We start from the raw sequence: 18,425 nt of genomic DNA, 5'->3' as shown, positions 1-18,425 counted from the left end.
TGTAGGATTCTCCCCCATTCCTGTTCTGTAAGGCTTATCCCCAGGTCTGTTTCCCAAGAATTCTTTATAGTGTCTCTCCTGGGGTTAGGTCTGTCTCTGAGGAGGGCACATATCCTGGAGGTGGGCTTTCAGCTGTCTCCAAGGTTATGCAGTAGCGTCAGGGTCGGGTTCACTTCCGGTTCCTTCGGCCATTCGCTCCATTTTTGTTTTGTCACTTCTCTGATTTTCCAGTAATAGAGGTATTGGCCTTTGGGGAGTCCTTTGTTGGTTTCTAGGGAGTCAAGCTCTCGGAAGGTGTTTTCGTCGTACATATCCCCCCAGGTGTAGATGCCGTGCCTTTCTCATAGCCTCGTGAGCGCTAGGTCAACTTTGTTGGAGCAGACGTCAGCGGTCATTGGTGTTTCTGGGGAGTATGGGTTTTCTGTCTTCTGCAGCTTCGGTGTTCTGTCCCATATCTTACGACCCAGTTGAACAAGCAGGGGAGCTTTCGCTGAATGCTTCCATCGGACCCAAAGGATCTCCTTCAGTCGGATCTGGGCTATTAGCTGGGTTAGGAGGTCGGTCTCTGAGGTGGAATCGTCTGCTAGCCATTTGGCCACGAAAGTAAGTTGGGCAGCCAAGAAGTACCTTTCCAAATCCGGAAGCTGAACACCACCTACTTTATATGGTAACATTAATGCATCTAGGGTGAGCTTGTGTCTGGAGATTCCCCACACCAGATCTTTCAGCAGAGAGTCCAGAAGTCGGAATAAAAGCAGCCGGGATGTAATAGTGAATGTTTTGGAAGAAGTAGAGGAAGCGCGGTAGCACTATCATTTTAGAGATGGCTACTTGGCCACACCTTTTACAGCTAAATAGATGTTATATATAGTCGTACAAGGAGACTGCATTACAGATGAAGTCTGGACAATTAAACTTACTTACCAAGTCTGTGGAGTGTTTTAAAGTGTCTTCCATTGTATTGTACAGTTAGATGGAAACAACACAGTACTGCAGAAATCTAGGTATTGTTAAATAGATCTGCATATCGATCTCTCCGATATAGTTAATGCCATTAAATGATGTGAAACTGCTTCTTAGTTGACGGAAGCTATATCTCATGCCAACATAAGCTTTTATTTAAGTGTAATGGGGATGTGGGTTCAAGAGGAGCACAGAAAGTCATCTGGGGCAGCACAAAGCTGTAATCTGTACAAACATCTACTGACTCCAATCATTGACAGGCGGAAGACACCATGGCACTTTGTACACATAATAATCCCCTGCTCTCCTTTATTGTATTTATTGTGCCAGTCAGTCACTTTGTCTGCCTGTCTTTTCACTGATGTCTGAAGAGAAATTTGATTTTTATAAAAACGGCAGAATGTGCCAAGAGCATGCTAACTGCAGACAACCAAGGTAGTTGTATTTGAAAAGAAAGATATAGAGAAGAATGTATGACCCTTGCTTTTAAGTGACTATAGGTTAGTTGCAGGGTCGGGTTACGGTGCACCAGATATGAGATAGTTTTCTCATGCTCAGGACATATCTGGAGTTGAGCATTAGCCACATTTAGGATTGTGTTGGTTGTCAAGAGGTCTCAGATGAAAGTGTTACTTCCGATTTGGAATTGATTGGCCGGTGTCCTTCTGAAGAGGAAGAGCATCTAGATGTGTCACGGAGAATTCTCAGAAATGCGCTAATTCCTCTCTACTTAGAGACACCCATCACTTTTGCTGGACTCTAGGACTTTTTAATTTTTAACCTGGAGAGAGTAAGACTTTATTCCCCACTCTCTCATGTATTTTTATGTGATTTGAACTCTGTATTTCGTTTGGTGTTTGGAGTCTGATAAACTCCATAGGCATCTTTTTACATTGTGACACACATCACCTTCAGTGCAGGGGCACAGGGAAGTCTTTCAGATTTCCCAAAGGTTTAAATACCTTCTCTTGGATAAACTACTGTTTCCAAGAGCATTGAAGTGAAATTGACTTTACTTACATTTATAACTTTCTAGACCGAGCACACACTATCTTACAATAGGGTGCTGGAGGGGATACTTAGTATCCCCTTTGTCTAGTTTCTCATGTAACATTTTTATGTTACCCTTTCTACGATTAATGGCTGGTGGCAGTTATTTACTTTTAACTACCGTGGTGTGTTTTTACCGCGGGCTCCGTTCGCAGCTGCAGTAAAGCACCCTTGGGTGCCATTGTTGTCAAAATGGACCCAGTCTTCTTTTTTCACCATTTCTCAGTGGAAAGCTCGTTCTTGAAATTTTATTTGGCGCGCCAAACCAGGTTTGGTCCCTTTGTTCATTTTGTCTTTGGCGGGATTCACGAGTGAAGCCCGTCTCTGCTCCAGAGTGTCTGGCAGGGGCAGGAAGTGAGGGAGGTCCCTGAAACTCCCTGTGCTTAATCCCCTTGGTTACAGGAATGTGATTCGCAAAGGTGATCGCAAAGGTGATTAGCCGGCTGGCTGTCCGGCAAGGGCAGCCACCCTGCTGTTTGACTGACATCTAGGCTGGAATGAATGGGAGAGACCTGCATAAAAGGTGAGGCTTTTTGGCTTGGAAGGCAGAGTCGACCACTGGACGAAGGAATCCAAAGGAGAACATGGAAGAGATGCCTGCTGCAACTCCTGGACCGTTGGTTTGCCTGGTGAAGCCCTGCTGCTGTGCTGAAGCTCCAAATTCGCCTCGACTAGAGAAGCCCTGCCAGGACGACTTCTCCCCTTGAGTTGGTGGGACCAATCAACTCCAAAGTGAGCTCGTCTGGACATCCTCTTGTAGCTGGCTGTACTTCTTGCAGCTGCAGGAACCGAAGTGCCAGGGAGAGGAACACCAGATTTGGAGTGCATCACTTTTAAGTTGGCCAAGAGCTCTAGGAAGATCCTCCGGACTCCCAGGAAGCAGAACTGACCGAGCCTGAGCCCCCTCAACAGAGTGCTGGACCCCAGATGCAAGGAAAGTCCATCTCAACAGCCAGGAACCGCAGTGGTGCTATTTGCTATAGACGCGGAGCTGAAACCGCAATGTGCCACTGATTTGAAGATTGCTGCTTACTGTCACTGACCATCCCATTGCAGTGCAGGAGTCCACAGAAATCCTCCCTTTTGTCCCCACGACTGAGGTCCAGGAACAAAAGGATCTGCAGAGCTGCACAGGAACAGAAGCCAGCTGGAACTATTTCTTCTAACCAAAGGTGCTGTACAGTCTAAGAGAACTTACCGCTTGTTGTGTAGCCTTACTTGTTCTCAGTTGAGACTGGTCTTGGTTGCTTCTTTAGAGTTGTTTGCATCTTCTACTACTCACAAGCCTAACGGCTTGTGGCCCTACATTGATTATTCTTTTCTACAAAGACTTATAAAACATTGTGCAAGACATTTACTTACCTGCAAGAAGTGCTTCAACTCCCCTAGACTTTTTGCCCAATTAACATTTGCCTGGCCTGGCTCCCTGGATGACTCTTCTTCACTCTGACTGTGTGTTTCTGTCTTCCTTTCAGGAATGGGTTAACTTGCTTTGCATTGGGGGGGGTTCAAAAGTACTTACCTGCTTCAGAATATTTGTGTGATCTCTTGTTTATTCTAATAACCCTTTATTCTTTGACACCAATCTCAGTATTGCTCCAAATGTACAAGTGATATATTAATGCCCACAGTATCCTAGCTATTTAAGTCACCTGAGGGTGCAGGAAGTGTCTGTGTGCCATCCCCAATGGGTATTTGCTGATTTAGAAAAACTGATAGAGTGTATTTTGGAGTGTATTTGTGTGTTACTGTTATATTGCCCCTTCTGAAGAAGGCTTATTCAAACTGACTGTTAAATTAATAATTGTTTAATCAAGAAACCTTACGTGTAAGTGTTTATTTGGATACTTGTCACTGTGAATCTATTTGTAACTACCCTACTGCTCACATTGACCCCTCTTGAGATAAGTCTGGCTGCTCAACCACACTACAAACCTGTGTAGTACATACTTAAACCAAAGGTTGGGTTCCTATTGTCAGGAGGTAAAGGTTGTTGTAGTACCAAAGGGTACTGTATCAAATCTTGCCTAACAATATGGAACAGTGGTGGAGGGGCAGGGGATGGTTGACATTTGAAGCTAGATGGGAGATTGTTCTGGAAAGTCAGGAGGGGTTTGTAAATAACATTGCTCCCAACATTTGGTAGAGTTCCGAGGGAAAAGGAAACGTGTACCAATTACTCTAATTCAGACCTGGAGCCTGGGTGGGCTAAAGAAAGGTTTTCTTGTCAAAGGAAGTACTTTTCCATACCTTTTTGTGATATTTTCTTCCCAGTTTCAGGGCTGCCAGAAGTTGGGCAATGGACCTGTGCCCACCATGGATGAACCTATTTGCATAATTGAGAACCTGCCAGGTGGAAGTCTGCAGGTGAACCAAGAAGCGCTGAATATCCTCAACATGATCACCCAGCCTGTTGTGGTGGTGGCCATTGTGGGACTGTACCGCACAGGGAAGTCTTATCTCATGAACAAGCTGGCTGGGAAGAGGACAGGTAATGTCAAAGAAAACCCGGTAGCTTGAAAAGTTCAAACAATACCATGAAAAGTCATAAGAAAAAGCAAAGCATTTTGTGTGATTACAAATAGTTTTACCTGCCACAATGACAGCTTTGCATCTTGATTCCTAAAGGATAGCTTACAAACTAGTTCTTTCCCAAAGAAAAGATGTAGAAAATGTTAAGATGTATTGGAACTGCTAGGGGATATCCTGCATACCATGGGATTCCAATATTTCAATATATTTTGATGCCCTTCACTAGTGACCACACCACAGGTCCCTATGACCCCCAAACGTCCCTAAGACTATCTGTCTTTTTCAACAAGTATATGATCCACAAGATGGGATTCAGGCTGGGAGCAAGGCGAAGCCCACCAATGGTAAGGATCTGCACCATTCAAACTGCCAGTGGCAATCCAATTGTGTATAGCTACCGGTCATCACATCTGCCCTGCAATAGACTTTCATGGCATCAGAGTTGTTGATTGGGACTAGACAGTCGCAGACCCCTTCTCTGACACACACACATGCACGCATGCGCACACGCACACATACTCACACATATCACCACTTAGGCCGCCCAAACCACAGTATTCCCTGGGAAGGGGATTTCCATACAAAGTCTTTCCTGGCCTGAGAAGGTAGGAAGAAGACCAGTAGCCATTCACTGTAAATGCAAATGTGCATGAGTAAAATAACACACAAATTGTAAAAATAGCACAGCTGCCAGCAGCTTGACCTAGGCCCATATGAAAAATAACCAAAAAGGTTCATATAAAAAGATATAAGGTTATAAACTGTCCTTAGTGCACTTCATTGTAAGGTCATGGATGCAATTGTAACAATACAATCATTTATAAAGGGAGGCACAGTCTCTCAACACAGTCAGTTTCCCCATAAGAATGAGCAAAACGAGCAAGGGAAGTAAAGCAGAAGGTTTTAATTACCCACAAGATGTCAGGCAGGGTTCAAACAAGCAAAAGGAAAGGGTGCCCAAGAGAAATCTATGGAGTGAAAGGTGAAAAAACATTGTTATCAGAATTTTAAGATACTGTCAGGATTGCAATGTTTCCTGAGTTAAACAAGAAATCTTCAAAATAGTATTATCCTGCCAATGCCAGAGGTCTCCCACTTTAGGGGGGCATAAGCAAAACAACAAACGTGCTCAAAGACACAAAAGGTTTCCTGAGATATTCTGACATGAGGTACATATTCTGACAGATAGCAAAGTTTCCCTAAAAAAACTGATTGATGAGTGGCGAAAGTTTCTCAAATACAATGGTTTTCCCAATCCACAATGTGTTACCACAGGATGCTGCCAAAACACTCTGTATCAAAATAAGGTTTTAAGAAACGACTGTGCTTCCCAAAAAGAAAAGTATTTCTTAAACACCAGGCTTCAAAACAGTCCATTCAGGATTTCTCAAGAATCATAGGATAGCAAATGCCCAAAAGGCAGCAAGGTTTCAAGATAGAAAGGGTAACACGAATGGAGTCTGAGATATTTGGAGATATGAGATTACTCACTGTTGTCTTATGATAGTATTGGTTCTGAAGGGTACACATTTGTTCCTCATCTAACAAGTGCTACTTTAGATACCATTCTGATATTGCTTGCTGTCATACATTTTTCTGAGATACTGTTAGATTTAAGAAGCAGCATTTATTTTATTTGCGATACTTAAGATTCCTGCTTTACTTACAAGATCCTTTGATTTCAACTGACCCTAAAATCCCAAATGTTTGACAACATGCATATGTTCCACGGGTACAGAGGTTTTCAGATGCCAATCTTGGTTATTTTTTCAGGATTTTCTCTAGGATCAACCATCCAATCACATACCAAGGGGATCTGGATGTGGTGTGTCCCCCACCCTCAGAAAACCAACTGCACCCTGGTTCTGCTAGACACGGAAGGGCTTGGGGACGTGGAGAAGGTGAGCTCGAAAGTACAGAAAAGTAACAGCTATTCCAGGAGGCATGGGGTGTAATGGGTTCGTTTCTGACTTTGGTTCTAAATTATGTCGTTTTTGATCCTGAAAGCCTCACTTTATTTTTTTACTTTTTATTTATTAGCACTTGGTATAGATGAACAGCACAGGCAAGTGATGATCGTTAGATCATAAATGCATCATGGTAGAGCTGCAGAGCACACAGTTGTGGACACAGGTATCAGACTGGAAGGGAATAGCACATGCGGCTCTGTCGCAGAGCCTTGTCTGGCAAGATACATACGGAATTCAGACCAAATATCCTGGCGGCAGTTGATACTGGGCAACAAAGTAATATACAGTTCGTCATTATCATTCACCCAAGTAACATCTTTCAACTGGCTTCCTCACTTAACCACATTGTCTGATCCTGGGTAAATCAAATTATTTTATTTTGCCTCAGTTTCCATAACGGTCAAAATGTGAGGTGTCTAGAAACTGGTAAATTCCCTCTTCAAGAGCTACAGAAATAACTGGGCCAATCCTGATTGCCATGCTATGGTGTGTCCATCAAAGAGCTTCCCCAAGAATGCCATTCACCCATGCCCACCCTCTGATTTGGGAGATTAACTGACTCCTCTACCTTGGTTGGGATTCCTTATGGTGTAACCCAAATGATCCGCCAGAGCGGGTGGAACTGCCCACCCACCCATATAGCCTCATGGTTTCTCTCCAAAAGGTTGAGCAATACTTGTGACTGTGGGTTCACCTTCAATAGTATGCTCTGCCTTGTAGCACTTGCTACCACTGTGTCCTCAATCTGACAGTGGGAAATGCCTTAAAATGTGTATAATAATTTGCTTGTTCTCGAGCAGGGGTAACTCCATTAGTGCTCTGCAACCTCGCACATGATTTAAAGTTATGGTGGTATATGTGACCCCTCTAATTAACCCTCATCCACCCGCCCCCGGTGTCTCTCCAGTAATGGAAGCTACCTGGCTGTGCATGTTACTGCGGTTTCCTTCACTGTTAGAGGGAACTGTGTTACAGAACCTGATACTACTCTAGTGGATCCACACAGATATTATCAATGATGTTCAAACTGGTGCCTCTACTTTCTCACACACTCTACCTTTCTCCCTCTCGCACCTCTCCCTGATCTTGTGTCCCCTTATTCTCTGCTTCCCTTTCTCCTGTTACTCCCCCTCTCTTGTCCCCTGCTCCTTCCCACCATCTCTCCCATCTCCTATTCCCTCCGATCTTCAAACCCCCTCCTCCCTTCCTCTCTCGCTCCTTCCTCCCTATCGTTCTCTCTCCTCCCACTTCTCTTCCTCTGTCCCTCCAATCTTTCACATACCTCCCCGCTATAGCTCTACATTTTCTCTTCTCCACCAACGCCAACTCTCTCGTAACTCCAGCTATCCCTGCTGCAACTTCTCCATCTCTCTCCTCTCGTCTTGTCCCCTCTACACTCTCCCTTCTCTCACCTTCTTGTACCCTTCTCCACTACCACTCTCTCTCCCAATCACAGCTTCACTCTCACCACTGTGTGCGGCTCTCTCGCGCACTCAATATCTCACCTTTCTCCAGAGACTTTTTAGCACCCTGCCCCACCATCCATCTTCCACCTGGTCTCTTGGTCCACCGGCACACCTGACCTCCCCAGGACACCTTTTGCTCAGTCTTGCCTCTCCAGGCCGTTTATACTTGGTTTTTTTAAATATTTTTTTTTAATGTTTTGTTTGATTATATAAACTTTCTCATTTTATCCTTTACAAGATACAAAAGGACAGAAACAAAACAAGAAAAAATGAAAAAAAAACAAAAGGTGTAAAATTGGATTGACGTATATGCTTGTGTTTGTAACAAGTCTGTTGTTCAAAATCGCAGCCCAAAATTTAATTACTGTAAAAATTAAGTTCTTATAATGTCCTTTCAAGAGATGTGCCCATCGTTCCTCTGTATTCATCTGCTTCTGGGAGATTTTAAAGAAGTCTTTGAACAAGTTTCTTTTGTCCGTTAAAGCATCACAGACCATAATTACATGAAATAGAGTCTCTCTGGTGTTGTCAGTTTTACAAAATCGGCAGTCTGTGGTCGTTGTTGTTGGATGTTTTATGCTAAATAGATAATCACGGGTTGGAAGTATATTTAAGCGGAATCGTAGAAAAAGATCTCTTATTGATTGTTCTGGAAAACATGCTAAATATGGAGGTAACGCATTGAGGGCTCTTGCTTCTATTGAACAAATCATTGCTCATTTATATTTTAATTGTTCCTCTATTGTTTTGATCCAGTCATTTTGTTGCACTCTTCTTTTAGCATATTGTGGTCTGTTTATAAGCATATCTTCACTGATGTCTTCAGAGTTCATTTTCTTTTTTATCTCATTAGACCAGTAATGCAGACCTGTTACACATACAGGGTTATTTTTTTCCTTGAGTATCTCTAGAGATGGAATTTTGTCCTGGCAAATTATTTTTCTATAGAGGTCAATTTTTTTCCAGGCAATGATTTATTCAAGGGACTGTAAGGCCAGTTCAAACTGAATTCTTGAGATTGGAAATGAGTTGGATCGGCCAAGAGTTTTTCTCCAGAATATTGCCTCGTATTGTTGCCATTTCATTGTGTCTTGATTAATTATTGTTTCTCCAGCGTATGTTAAGATGGGTGCCACTTTTTGTCTATATAATAGAATAGTTGATTGAGTAGGTTCCAAATTTGCAATGAAAATAGCGACCCAATCGAGCTAGAGATATTGCCTTTCTCTCAATTTAATTTTTCCATTCTTGCTCAGTTGACGATGGATTTATCAATCCACCAAGATATTTGATTGTTTTGGTTTCTTCGATCTCTTTTTCATCTAGTTGTAATTTCACACTTTTTGGTCCGGTGCTGTGTAAGGATGTTAGTCTCATTAACCTGGTTTTAGACATATTGATTTGAAGGTCATGATCTTTCATGAAAGAGCCCACTTTGTTTAATGTTTTTTGTAGACTAGATTGTGTTTTGTCCATGACAATGATTTTATCTGCATAAATTAAGGTCTTTAATGGTTCATTATTTATCTTCGGTGGGTTCACGAGTGGATCATCGATTGCTTGTACAAAGCCAAAGGTGTATAGGTTGTATAAACATGCAGCAAGGGGGCACCCTTGTTTAAGACTATTCCAAGTATTAATTTTGTCTGTTACTGCACCGTCTTTTGTCAATCATACTCTGATCGATGTATTACAGTAGAGTTGTTTAATCGGATTAAGAATGGCGGGAGGGCAACCCCAAGCCGTTAGTTTCACCCACAGTTTTTCTCTATTCACTGAGTCAAATGCTGTTTTTAGATCAATAAAAACTGCATAGACTTGTTGTTTCTTTGGTATCGCTTCATACTTGATCATATTCAATAGTAGCAGATTGACATTTGTACCGATTTTGTTGGCAAAGCCAGTCTGCCTCTTTTCTAGAGAACCGTTTTCTGATGCCCATAGGTTGATTTTTGTTCATTAGAAATCCTGCAAAGAGTTTTCCCAATGGATCAAGAAGGGCTATAGGTCTATAATTTGTTGGCTTTTTCCTGTCACCAGCTTTAAAGATCGGGATCAATATCGCCAGGGTCCAACTGTGCGGAATTTGTTTTGTGTTCTCTATTAGTTTGAGAAGTTTTGAAAGAAAGATCGCCCATTCTTCCGGGGCAGATTTTAAATTGGCGTTCGATAACCCATCCGGGGCAGGTGCTCGCGATGGATTTAAAGAGATGATAGTTTTTCTAATCTCGTCTTTGTCCCATTGTAGGTCCCAAGAATGTTTGTTATTCTAACTGCTTGCTGGTGGCCGATCTGTTATTGTATTGTAAAGGTTTTGGAAGTGTTGAGACCATTCTTCAGCTTCTACCTCTTGTATCATAGTTGGTCTGTTAGATTTACCATTTTGGAGCGACCACAGCTGTCTGGTGTTTTTCTGTTTTAAGGCCGCCAGAATGGCTTCCGCATCCGATTGTTTCATTATAGCTTTATGTGATTTTATGAAATTCGAATATTTTTGTTTTTCTTTTTTTATTTCAAACGCAGAGGATGTTGTCTTCTGTTTTTTGAGTTGCCGGATTTTTTTATATAGAGTCTTTTTCATTGTTTTGATGTCGTGGTTGAATTGATGTTTGTGTTCATTTTGATAGGTTCCACTCATTTTTTTTGGTTGCTGGTATTTATGCAAAATCCACCCGTAGTTGAGTTTTGAGTGATCTGGTAAATTTGCATGCTCGAATTTTGTCAGCAGTTCTGGCATTTGATGTTGTTTTATTCGAATTTTGTTTAAGCCATTGTTTATTTCCACTATCGGATGTCGCCAGTTTAGACCAAACCTTCCAAGCCAAGGGTTTTTTATGAACATTGTTTATTTCCAGCTCATGGAGGGTTAATCGTAAAGTTTGGGTTTGAGCAACAGTCCATGTTATTGAGATTTGGTGATGATCGCTATTTGTTTGCAGATGGTTAGCAGTTGTTACCATGTTTTTTAAGATCTTTTCTTAAATAAAGATATAATCTATAATTGAATTGAAATTTTCTCAAGTCCATGTTGGAGGAGGTTATCTTGATCATTTTTTGGTTGCTCGGTCAATGTTAAGTTTCTAATACAAGTTTCTTCAGACCATTTTTTAGCTCTTGATAAGTTTGCAGAAGTTAATCTCAAGCCTTGAGGACTATAGAGATGAATGTTCAGGTCACCAGCAATTATAAATTCGGTTGAAAAAATTCTACCAATTGAGTCAAATTCATCAGAAAATTGAATCTAGGAATTCGTTCTCGTTCATTGCTAATGGGTTCCAATAAGTGTTGAAAATTGTTAGGTAACTCGGTTCTTCTTTTGGAGTTTGAATACAAATAATAATGTATTGGGCCCATGAATGTAGATTTTGTTTTGATACAATTGACCAGGAAGGGTTAATTTTTGTCATAATCAACATGCCTGCTGCCGGTCTACCTTGGTGTGAGGTGATCGCTGGATTCATGAAGGTCATAGAGCCTTCACATATTACTTCTTCAGTCAGCCAAGTTTCTTGTAGGCAGATTATTGTTACACTTTTTAGATTTAGAGAACCTTCTTCAAAAAGATGATTTGAACCTCAGTATTCCAGGAGCATAGTGTGATCTCTTCTGTCTTAGTTTCTTTAGCTTTTGGTTGTTACAGATAGGTCTTAATTCTTGTGTTTTGAGATTCGCCTCGCAGTGTTAGTTTTTGTTTAATTTGAGCGCTATAAGACATATCAAGGTGCAATTGTTCAGTCCTGCGAATTGGGTGATAACTTATTTGGGTATCTTTGTCTTGTAGATCATTGTAAGAGGGTAACCAAGTGATGTTTTGCTTTTTTTTTGTTATTATTCTGTTTGTTTTGGTTTGAATACTCTTGGTTCGTATTTATTTTTGTTTTTTTTGAGATCATCGATTTAGTCTTTTTCAGTTATAAATCACAGTTTCATTAGGTGGTTTTTTGTTGATAGGACATGCATCATCGTCTTTTGGTTGTAAAAAATCAATATGGACTTGATCCATCTGCTTCTTATTTGGAAAGTGTAGGACATCAATGTCTCCCGAGGTGATTTGAGTCAGTTGTGGAATAACCGTGAATAGTCGCTGAATGTTTGATCTATTCATAATCAGTGATTCAGTAGGATTTAGATTGGTTGCGGCTAGTGATAGCCGGAAGATGTTATTTACTTTCCTCGGATCCACAAAAATTGGTCGAATGATTATACATTCGCCCTGTCTCGTACTTGTTTCTTCGCTTTTGTAAGAGTTTTCAGTGTCAACTGAGCTCCAACTTTCCTCATTCGATAATGTAGAGTAAATAAAAGATATAGGTGGATGTGTTAATTGAAATTGAATTGGCAGTAGAGTTTTCCAAACATTCGTCTAAGACGATTAGTGGTTGATCTTGAGGATCAAGCAGGGTGTCATCCAGTTCAATCGGCGTACTAGACTCTACCGGATTGTCAGGGCAATTCCTTGTCAAATCGGTTGTTGGGTCTTGATCAATAGCAGCTAGTAGAGCGTTGAGCGGTTCGTCCTCTCGTTGTATCGATGTTTGTCCTGAACCAGTCGTTGCTTATTTGAGATTTGTTTTTGCTGTTATTGAGGCTTTTGTCGTGTCTGTTTGTGCTTGTTCTTTCATATTTGTAGTTTTTTTTTAATTTGGGTTTATAAGTGTTGCTTGTTGTTTTTCTGACAAATTGAGTCTCCTTAGGAAAGCGCTGGAACCAGTCTGATGTTTTTCTGCCGTTTTCTTCTTTGACATTGGTTGATTTCCTAGATGGCCTCGTTTGGTTAGGTTGAAAATGTCAAAAGGAGTACATGATGATGGTTCGGTGTTTACCATACTCGTGGAAGGGTTTATAGGGTATACCTGAGTTTCGTATTGAGTAGCTTGGTTTATTTTAACGTCAAATGTAACTTTTCCTTGTTTTGAGGATTCATCTGGTTTGTTGTCTGTGCCAAGGTGTTTTTGTTTTGTCATTCAACATTTTCTTTGTGATCATTGTTAAGGTGTCTGTAAGGTTTTGTTTGTCAACCCGGCCAATTCTTGTGATTTCTGCTAATCGATTTTGCCAGGTCCTGAAAGCTTGTGCCTCAAAGTTGAGGCATTCTTGTATCGTGCTTATGAACCCTTCCATGTTGATTTGTTTTGTTAAGATCATGGCCAGTAGGGTCGCTTGATCTTTTGTAGAGTCTACCATTGCTTCTTGAATCTTCAAGAAGGGTACCATGGCTAATGAGAGAACGGCCACTAGCATATTTTGGAGATCCAGCATTGTGGTTGGAATTATTTCTGGAATCTCCATGGGAGTCTTCGTTGTAATTTCATCTATTACAGGTTGGTTGTTATTCATTGGTGAAAATTTTGATGGAGAGGTTTGGGGGGAGACATTTTATAGTGCTTCAATTTGATTTTGTTATCAATTGGGTTGGATGTGTTGTTTGTAGACATTATATTCTTGGGCATTTGGTCTCCGAAGATTTCTTTTCTTTGTTCGTGTGAGTCCAGAATTGCATCAATTTCGGTGATGTCAAGAGAAAGGCGAGCCACTTGGTTTTCTAATTGTTTGTTTGTGTTTCTTTGGGGAGAATCTAGCAAATAATAAGACGTTTGCCATTGTTGTTTTGCATTTCGCGCTCTTTGCTGTATGGATGGGGTTCAGGGTAGATCTAGATGTGTTTTTGTGCAATTTTGTCCCGCTTTTGTAGATGGCTCGATATTTAGAAGAGACTCACTGTTTAAGATTGTTAAGCCGGTCTGTATCATTTTGTTTTTTTCCTGCTTCATTAAAGGATTTGAATCATATTGTTCTTCCTTTCTTGTAAAGGCGTATATGGGTGCTGTAGATACCTTATCTTCTGTCTTGGGCTCTACCGTAGGCGGTTGTAGGGGCTTGTTTATTGTATTAGCAAGAGTGCTAAGTTGATCTTGAGTAGAACTTACAACTGAGTTGGTCGGAGTAGGTATTTTTGGGGCATTAGCTAATGTCTCTTCTAATTTTTCCTGTAATCTGGTGCGAGGTTTGATGGAGTCCATGATCTCTATTACGCGGTGAGATCGGATTTATACAGAAAAATGAAAAGAAGAGTTATTAAGCTTACCGCGTCACCAGCCGTAAACAGCAGCAAACAGCAACAGTAGATGCCCTTTACATCGACGGGCGTAACGCTGCAAGGGCAGTCAGGTCTTCTTTTTATCCGTGCTTCCGGGGGGCGTGTCTTGTTGATACCACGTGACCCGTGACACACAGCAGTTGTTATGGACGCTCACTTCAAACTGCTACGGCTCCAGCCGTAGTCTTACGTGAGTCGGAGCGTATCAGGCAGGTAATGCTGGTTGTTACAATGCACGTGAAAACAGAGGCTCAGCAAGAGCCAAACAGGAGCAGCAAACAGCAAAAGTAGATGCCCTTTAAACCTATGGGCTTAACGCCGCAAGGGCAGTCGGGTCTTATTTTTCCAGTTCCAGTACCTTTCTTGTGTTCCCGGCGAGGAGCCTCGCGCCCAACACCCCTCTCAGCATTGGTCCCGCCCTGCAGAAGGAGCGATACTTGTTCTTTTCGGTTTCTATCCTTCCCTCAGCCCCCCATTAGGTCTGATTTCCACCTGACTCTAGGGCTCAGTCTGTACATGATCTTTACCGTGGGGCTGGGGTCAGTGCAGTTCCGGGCTACCTTAGCCCCACCCTTTTTATCTGCGGCAGTTTGAACAGCCTCCACAGTTTGTATCACTCGTTTTTGTTTCAGCATTCTGCTTTTCTGAGTCATGGTGACTTGCACTGTTCGCTTCTGTATGTTGACCGGCTGGAGCATTAGTCTGTCTTTGTGTCATCAGCATTCTTCTGCGGTCCATGGATTCGCCTGTTGTGCTTGGTATTTTGGTTTCTATAGTCTTGCAAAAGAATAAAGAGAAATGGAGTCAGAATGGAGGCAGGGGTGGACTGGGAACCAAAAGTGGCCCTGGAAATAATTTTCAAAGTGGCCCAATATTACACATTTTCAGCAAACCCAACCCCTTTCCTATGAGAAAATTTGGAAATGCCACAAAAAAGAGGCCCAGAGTACAGAGGTCTACCAAGAAATCTCCAGAGTTCCCTATAGGCCAGTCCACCCCTGAATGGAGGGTGCACGGCATTGGGAGATAACTGTGATGCAAGTGTCAACATTCAAAGCACTTGTAGAGGGTTCAGGGACTTGGGCCCACCAAACTCTTTTGCGCCGGCTCTGCGGTAGGATGGCCTCTGGTATATGCCCTGGTCTGCAGGGCCTGTCCTCGTTTCCCCCGCATGACCAGTTCAAGCCCCTGGCCCTTTCACAAATCCTCAAAAACCGTTCTTAAAAATGGTGTTTAGTTGAAAGCACATAGGGTTGGTAAACCATCCTGAATGGAGACTCATCAAATAGTTAACGATTTCAAGGTCTGCCACGGCACCAAGAGCAACGAAAAGTAATGTGTGCAGCCTTCAGAAGCGTACCTGCTTATTTATTGTAGGCACAGAAGAGTGTTTCTCTATTATTATTTATTCAAATTTGTTGAGCGCACATCAGCCCAGAAGCATCGTGGCGCTTGTTACAGACATCTTAGTTGCAAAGGAAACCGTAGTTACAAGCAATACATAAATTACAGAGGAAATATATACAATAGCAAGGCAGTATATTTACATGGCTTCCTGAAATTTGCTAGTTATTTAGCAAGGAACGAGGTTTTCAGTTTCCTGCGAAAGATGGGAAGTGAGTTTTCCGTTCGTATGTCTGAAGGGAGAGCGTTCCATGTCTGTGCTGCAATGTAGGGAAAACCTAGACCTCCGGCTTTGGCTTTTTTGATGCGTGGGGTGCAGAGTAGGTTAGCGTATTGCGTCCTGGTGGGACGTGTGGAGGAAGGTTTGAGGATGGTATCTGAAAGATAGGGTGGGGCGGAGAAGGAGAGGCATTTGTGAGTGAGGGTGAGGATTTTGAGGGTGATCCGTTCTTTGACTGGGAGCCATTGGGCTGAGAGCCTGGCCTGGGTGATATGCTCTCTTCTTGGGATACTAAGAGCGGCCCGGAGAGCGTTGTTCTGTGTGATTTGTAGTCTATTTATGTTTTTGGCTGATGTGCCTGCTAGGAGAGCATTGCAGTAGTCCAATTTGGCTCCAATGGTTGCCCTCGCTATGGAGAGGCAGTTAGGTTTAGAGAGGTAAGGCTTGATGGCGTTTATAAGTTTGGTGGTGTGTGCGGATGCGGAAGTGATAGCACTGACTTGTCTAGTCATAGATAGCGAAGAGTCAAGGTATACTCCCAGTGTCTTGACGGCTGTGGACACGGGGATGATGGAGTTGTCAATTGAGAAGTTAGTGTACAGTTTGTCCAGTTTGTCTAAGGTGTTCTGTTGACCTAGTATCAAGATTTCGGTCTTGTCACCATTGAGGCAGAGGCCATTAATTGCCATCCATGCCTTGATGATGGAGTAGATAGTGTGGAGTGCCTTTGCGTCTTCGTTGTATGAGCCTGAGAGGGGTAGAAGTACTTGTGTGTCGTCCGCGTAGTTCGTGTAGGTGATGCCGTATGAGTCAAGTTTGTCAAAGAGGGGCTTGGTGAACAAGTTGTAGAGTGTGGGTGCAGTGCAGGAACCTTGAAGGACCCCGCAGTGGATTGTCGTGGGTGTGGCGTTAGCGATGTCCGAGAAGACTTTCATGGCCCTACCTTCGAGGAAGGAAGTGATCCAGGCGGCTGCTTTTTTGGAGAAGTTGGCTGAGTGCGTGAGGTGGGAGGTGAGAATCTTGTGATCAACCAGATCAAACGCGGCTGAGAGATCTAGAAGAAGCAGAAGAGCCGGCTTGCCTTTGTCCATGATTTGGGTGATCTGGCTCTTCAAATCTACCAGGGCTGTTTCCGTGCCATGTCCTTTCCGGAAGCCCGATTCTCTAGCATATATCGAATATTTGTGCTGTTGCGTAATTGTTCTGATGAAGTGCGTGCTAGATGAAATATTCCCAATGCATTGTGACGGGCACTATATTGATAGCAGAGATAGATTCCCTTTACAATTACCATGGTACAGAATATGGGTATTGCAATCTGTGTGAGCTGCTACACCCATACCAATCAGTGTTCACTCAGTGGTACCACTGATAAAAACGTAATGACGTTATCTGAGGAAATCCCAATATCTACATTTTTTTATTTTTTTATTTCATTGTATTTGGTTAAAATAACCTTTTACAAAATGTCATATACATAATCATCACAAAAATATACAAGTTACTCGCAATTCAGTCTTGAAAACTAAAATATCTCATTGCTTAAATACCTTCATTTACAAAACTTACACAAACATTCAAATAAAAACATAACCATCCTATTTGCGTATAGACTAACACTAAAAATTGAAAAAGGAGTGAGAAAAGAAAAGAAAGGAAAAAATACAAAAGAGAAGGAAAGAAATTTTGGCATTGCAGGATTAACTCCACAGAATCTGAAGGAGTCTACCTTACAACCCCCTTTTCCCTCTAATCACTGATTACAACATCTTCCCACTTTTAACTAGCATTTTTAGGGGTTTTACCGTCAATCTTCTAGAGATCTTTAGTTCCCTCCATGGGTTAAACCCACGTATGTTCACAGCTACCTTTGTATTATCTATATCTGACTTAACTCTAACATCTGGACTGCTGCAATTGAGAGAGCCTGATTTTGGCCTGAGACCAATCTGTACCAGAACATGTCCGGCAGGAAGCGTATCGTTCCCAGCCCAAATCTTCCAAAAAGCACCAGTCTTACCGCCCATGTTCCCTCACATTCCATTAATAGATGTATTAAAATATGCTCTTTGAGGTTTTTGCATATATTGCATAAAGCAATCGCATTAAAGCCCTGACCTCTTCTGTGCAGGATCTCCCCTGTATGAACCACATTCAGGCGCACTCTAAAGAATTTTTTCCGCAACTTCCAAATGGGGAATTTTACCAGGTATTCTGCCAAATGACCCTGCTTTTTGTCAGCCATCCAAAATGGACTTGGATGCGCTGAAGATCGCATAGTATCAGTTGTGACTGTCCAGTCAATTTCTTCCCAGGCTTTCTTAACTTCATTGAATTCTCTATTAGGGTCTGGCTGTTTCTTTATATTTGCCAATTCTCCCTCTGTCCATGTGTTCAAACCAGTGAGCATATCCAAGCTTTTATTTTCCAGATGCGAGTTGATATCCGCATATAACAACCCCATTTTTAGCTGTTATCAGGAGGCTATAAAGGGAAATCAACTTTCATCCTGCTTTGGCCTTTAGGGAATGTAGACCCAATTCAAATCTGATGCCCGCCATGGGCAGGCTCAAGTGCAGTCCAAGAGCATTTTTCCACAAAAGGACCTCCCATTTTTCCCAGTTGCTAAACAAAAGGAGGGGCTTAGCTTCCAGCCCATAAAGCACCACAGGGATGACTTTTGCCTGATAGTATCTAATTAAAGGGATGATTGAAAACTTACA

The 18,425-nt window shown here is 42.2% G+C and overlaps 1 protein-coding gene across 3 annotated transcripts in view; it reads left to right on the top strand.

The window, feature by feature from the left end:
- The window catches only part of LOC138530413 (guanylate-binding protein 1-like), a 1,110,598-nt gene that overhangs the window by 455,151 nt on the left and 637,022 nt on the right, over positions 1-18,425 (top strand). For all 3 annotated transcript variants that reach the window (XM_069640909.1, XM_069640906.1, XM_069640908.1), the window contains 2 exons: positions 4,288-4,504; positions 6,319-6,446. In XM_069640909.1, the coding sequence (XP_069497010.1) occupies positions 4,288-4,504; positions 6,319-6,446 (345 nt within the window). The remainder of the gene's footprint in view (positions 1-4,287; positions 4,505-6,318; positions 6,447-18,425) is intronic.

Source organism: Ambystoma mexicanum, chromosome 1q, assembly GCF_040938575.1.
Source record: "Ambystoma mexicanum isolate Mex_15411 chromosome 1q, UKY_AmexF1_1, whole genome shotgun sequence".
Lineage (NCBI taxonomy): Eukaryota > Metazoa > Chordata > Amphibia > Caudata > Ambystomatidae > Ambystoma > Ambystoma mexicanum.
This window is presented reverse-complemented; position numbering and strand designations above follow the sequence as displayed.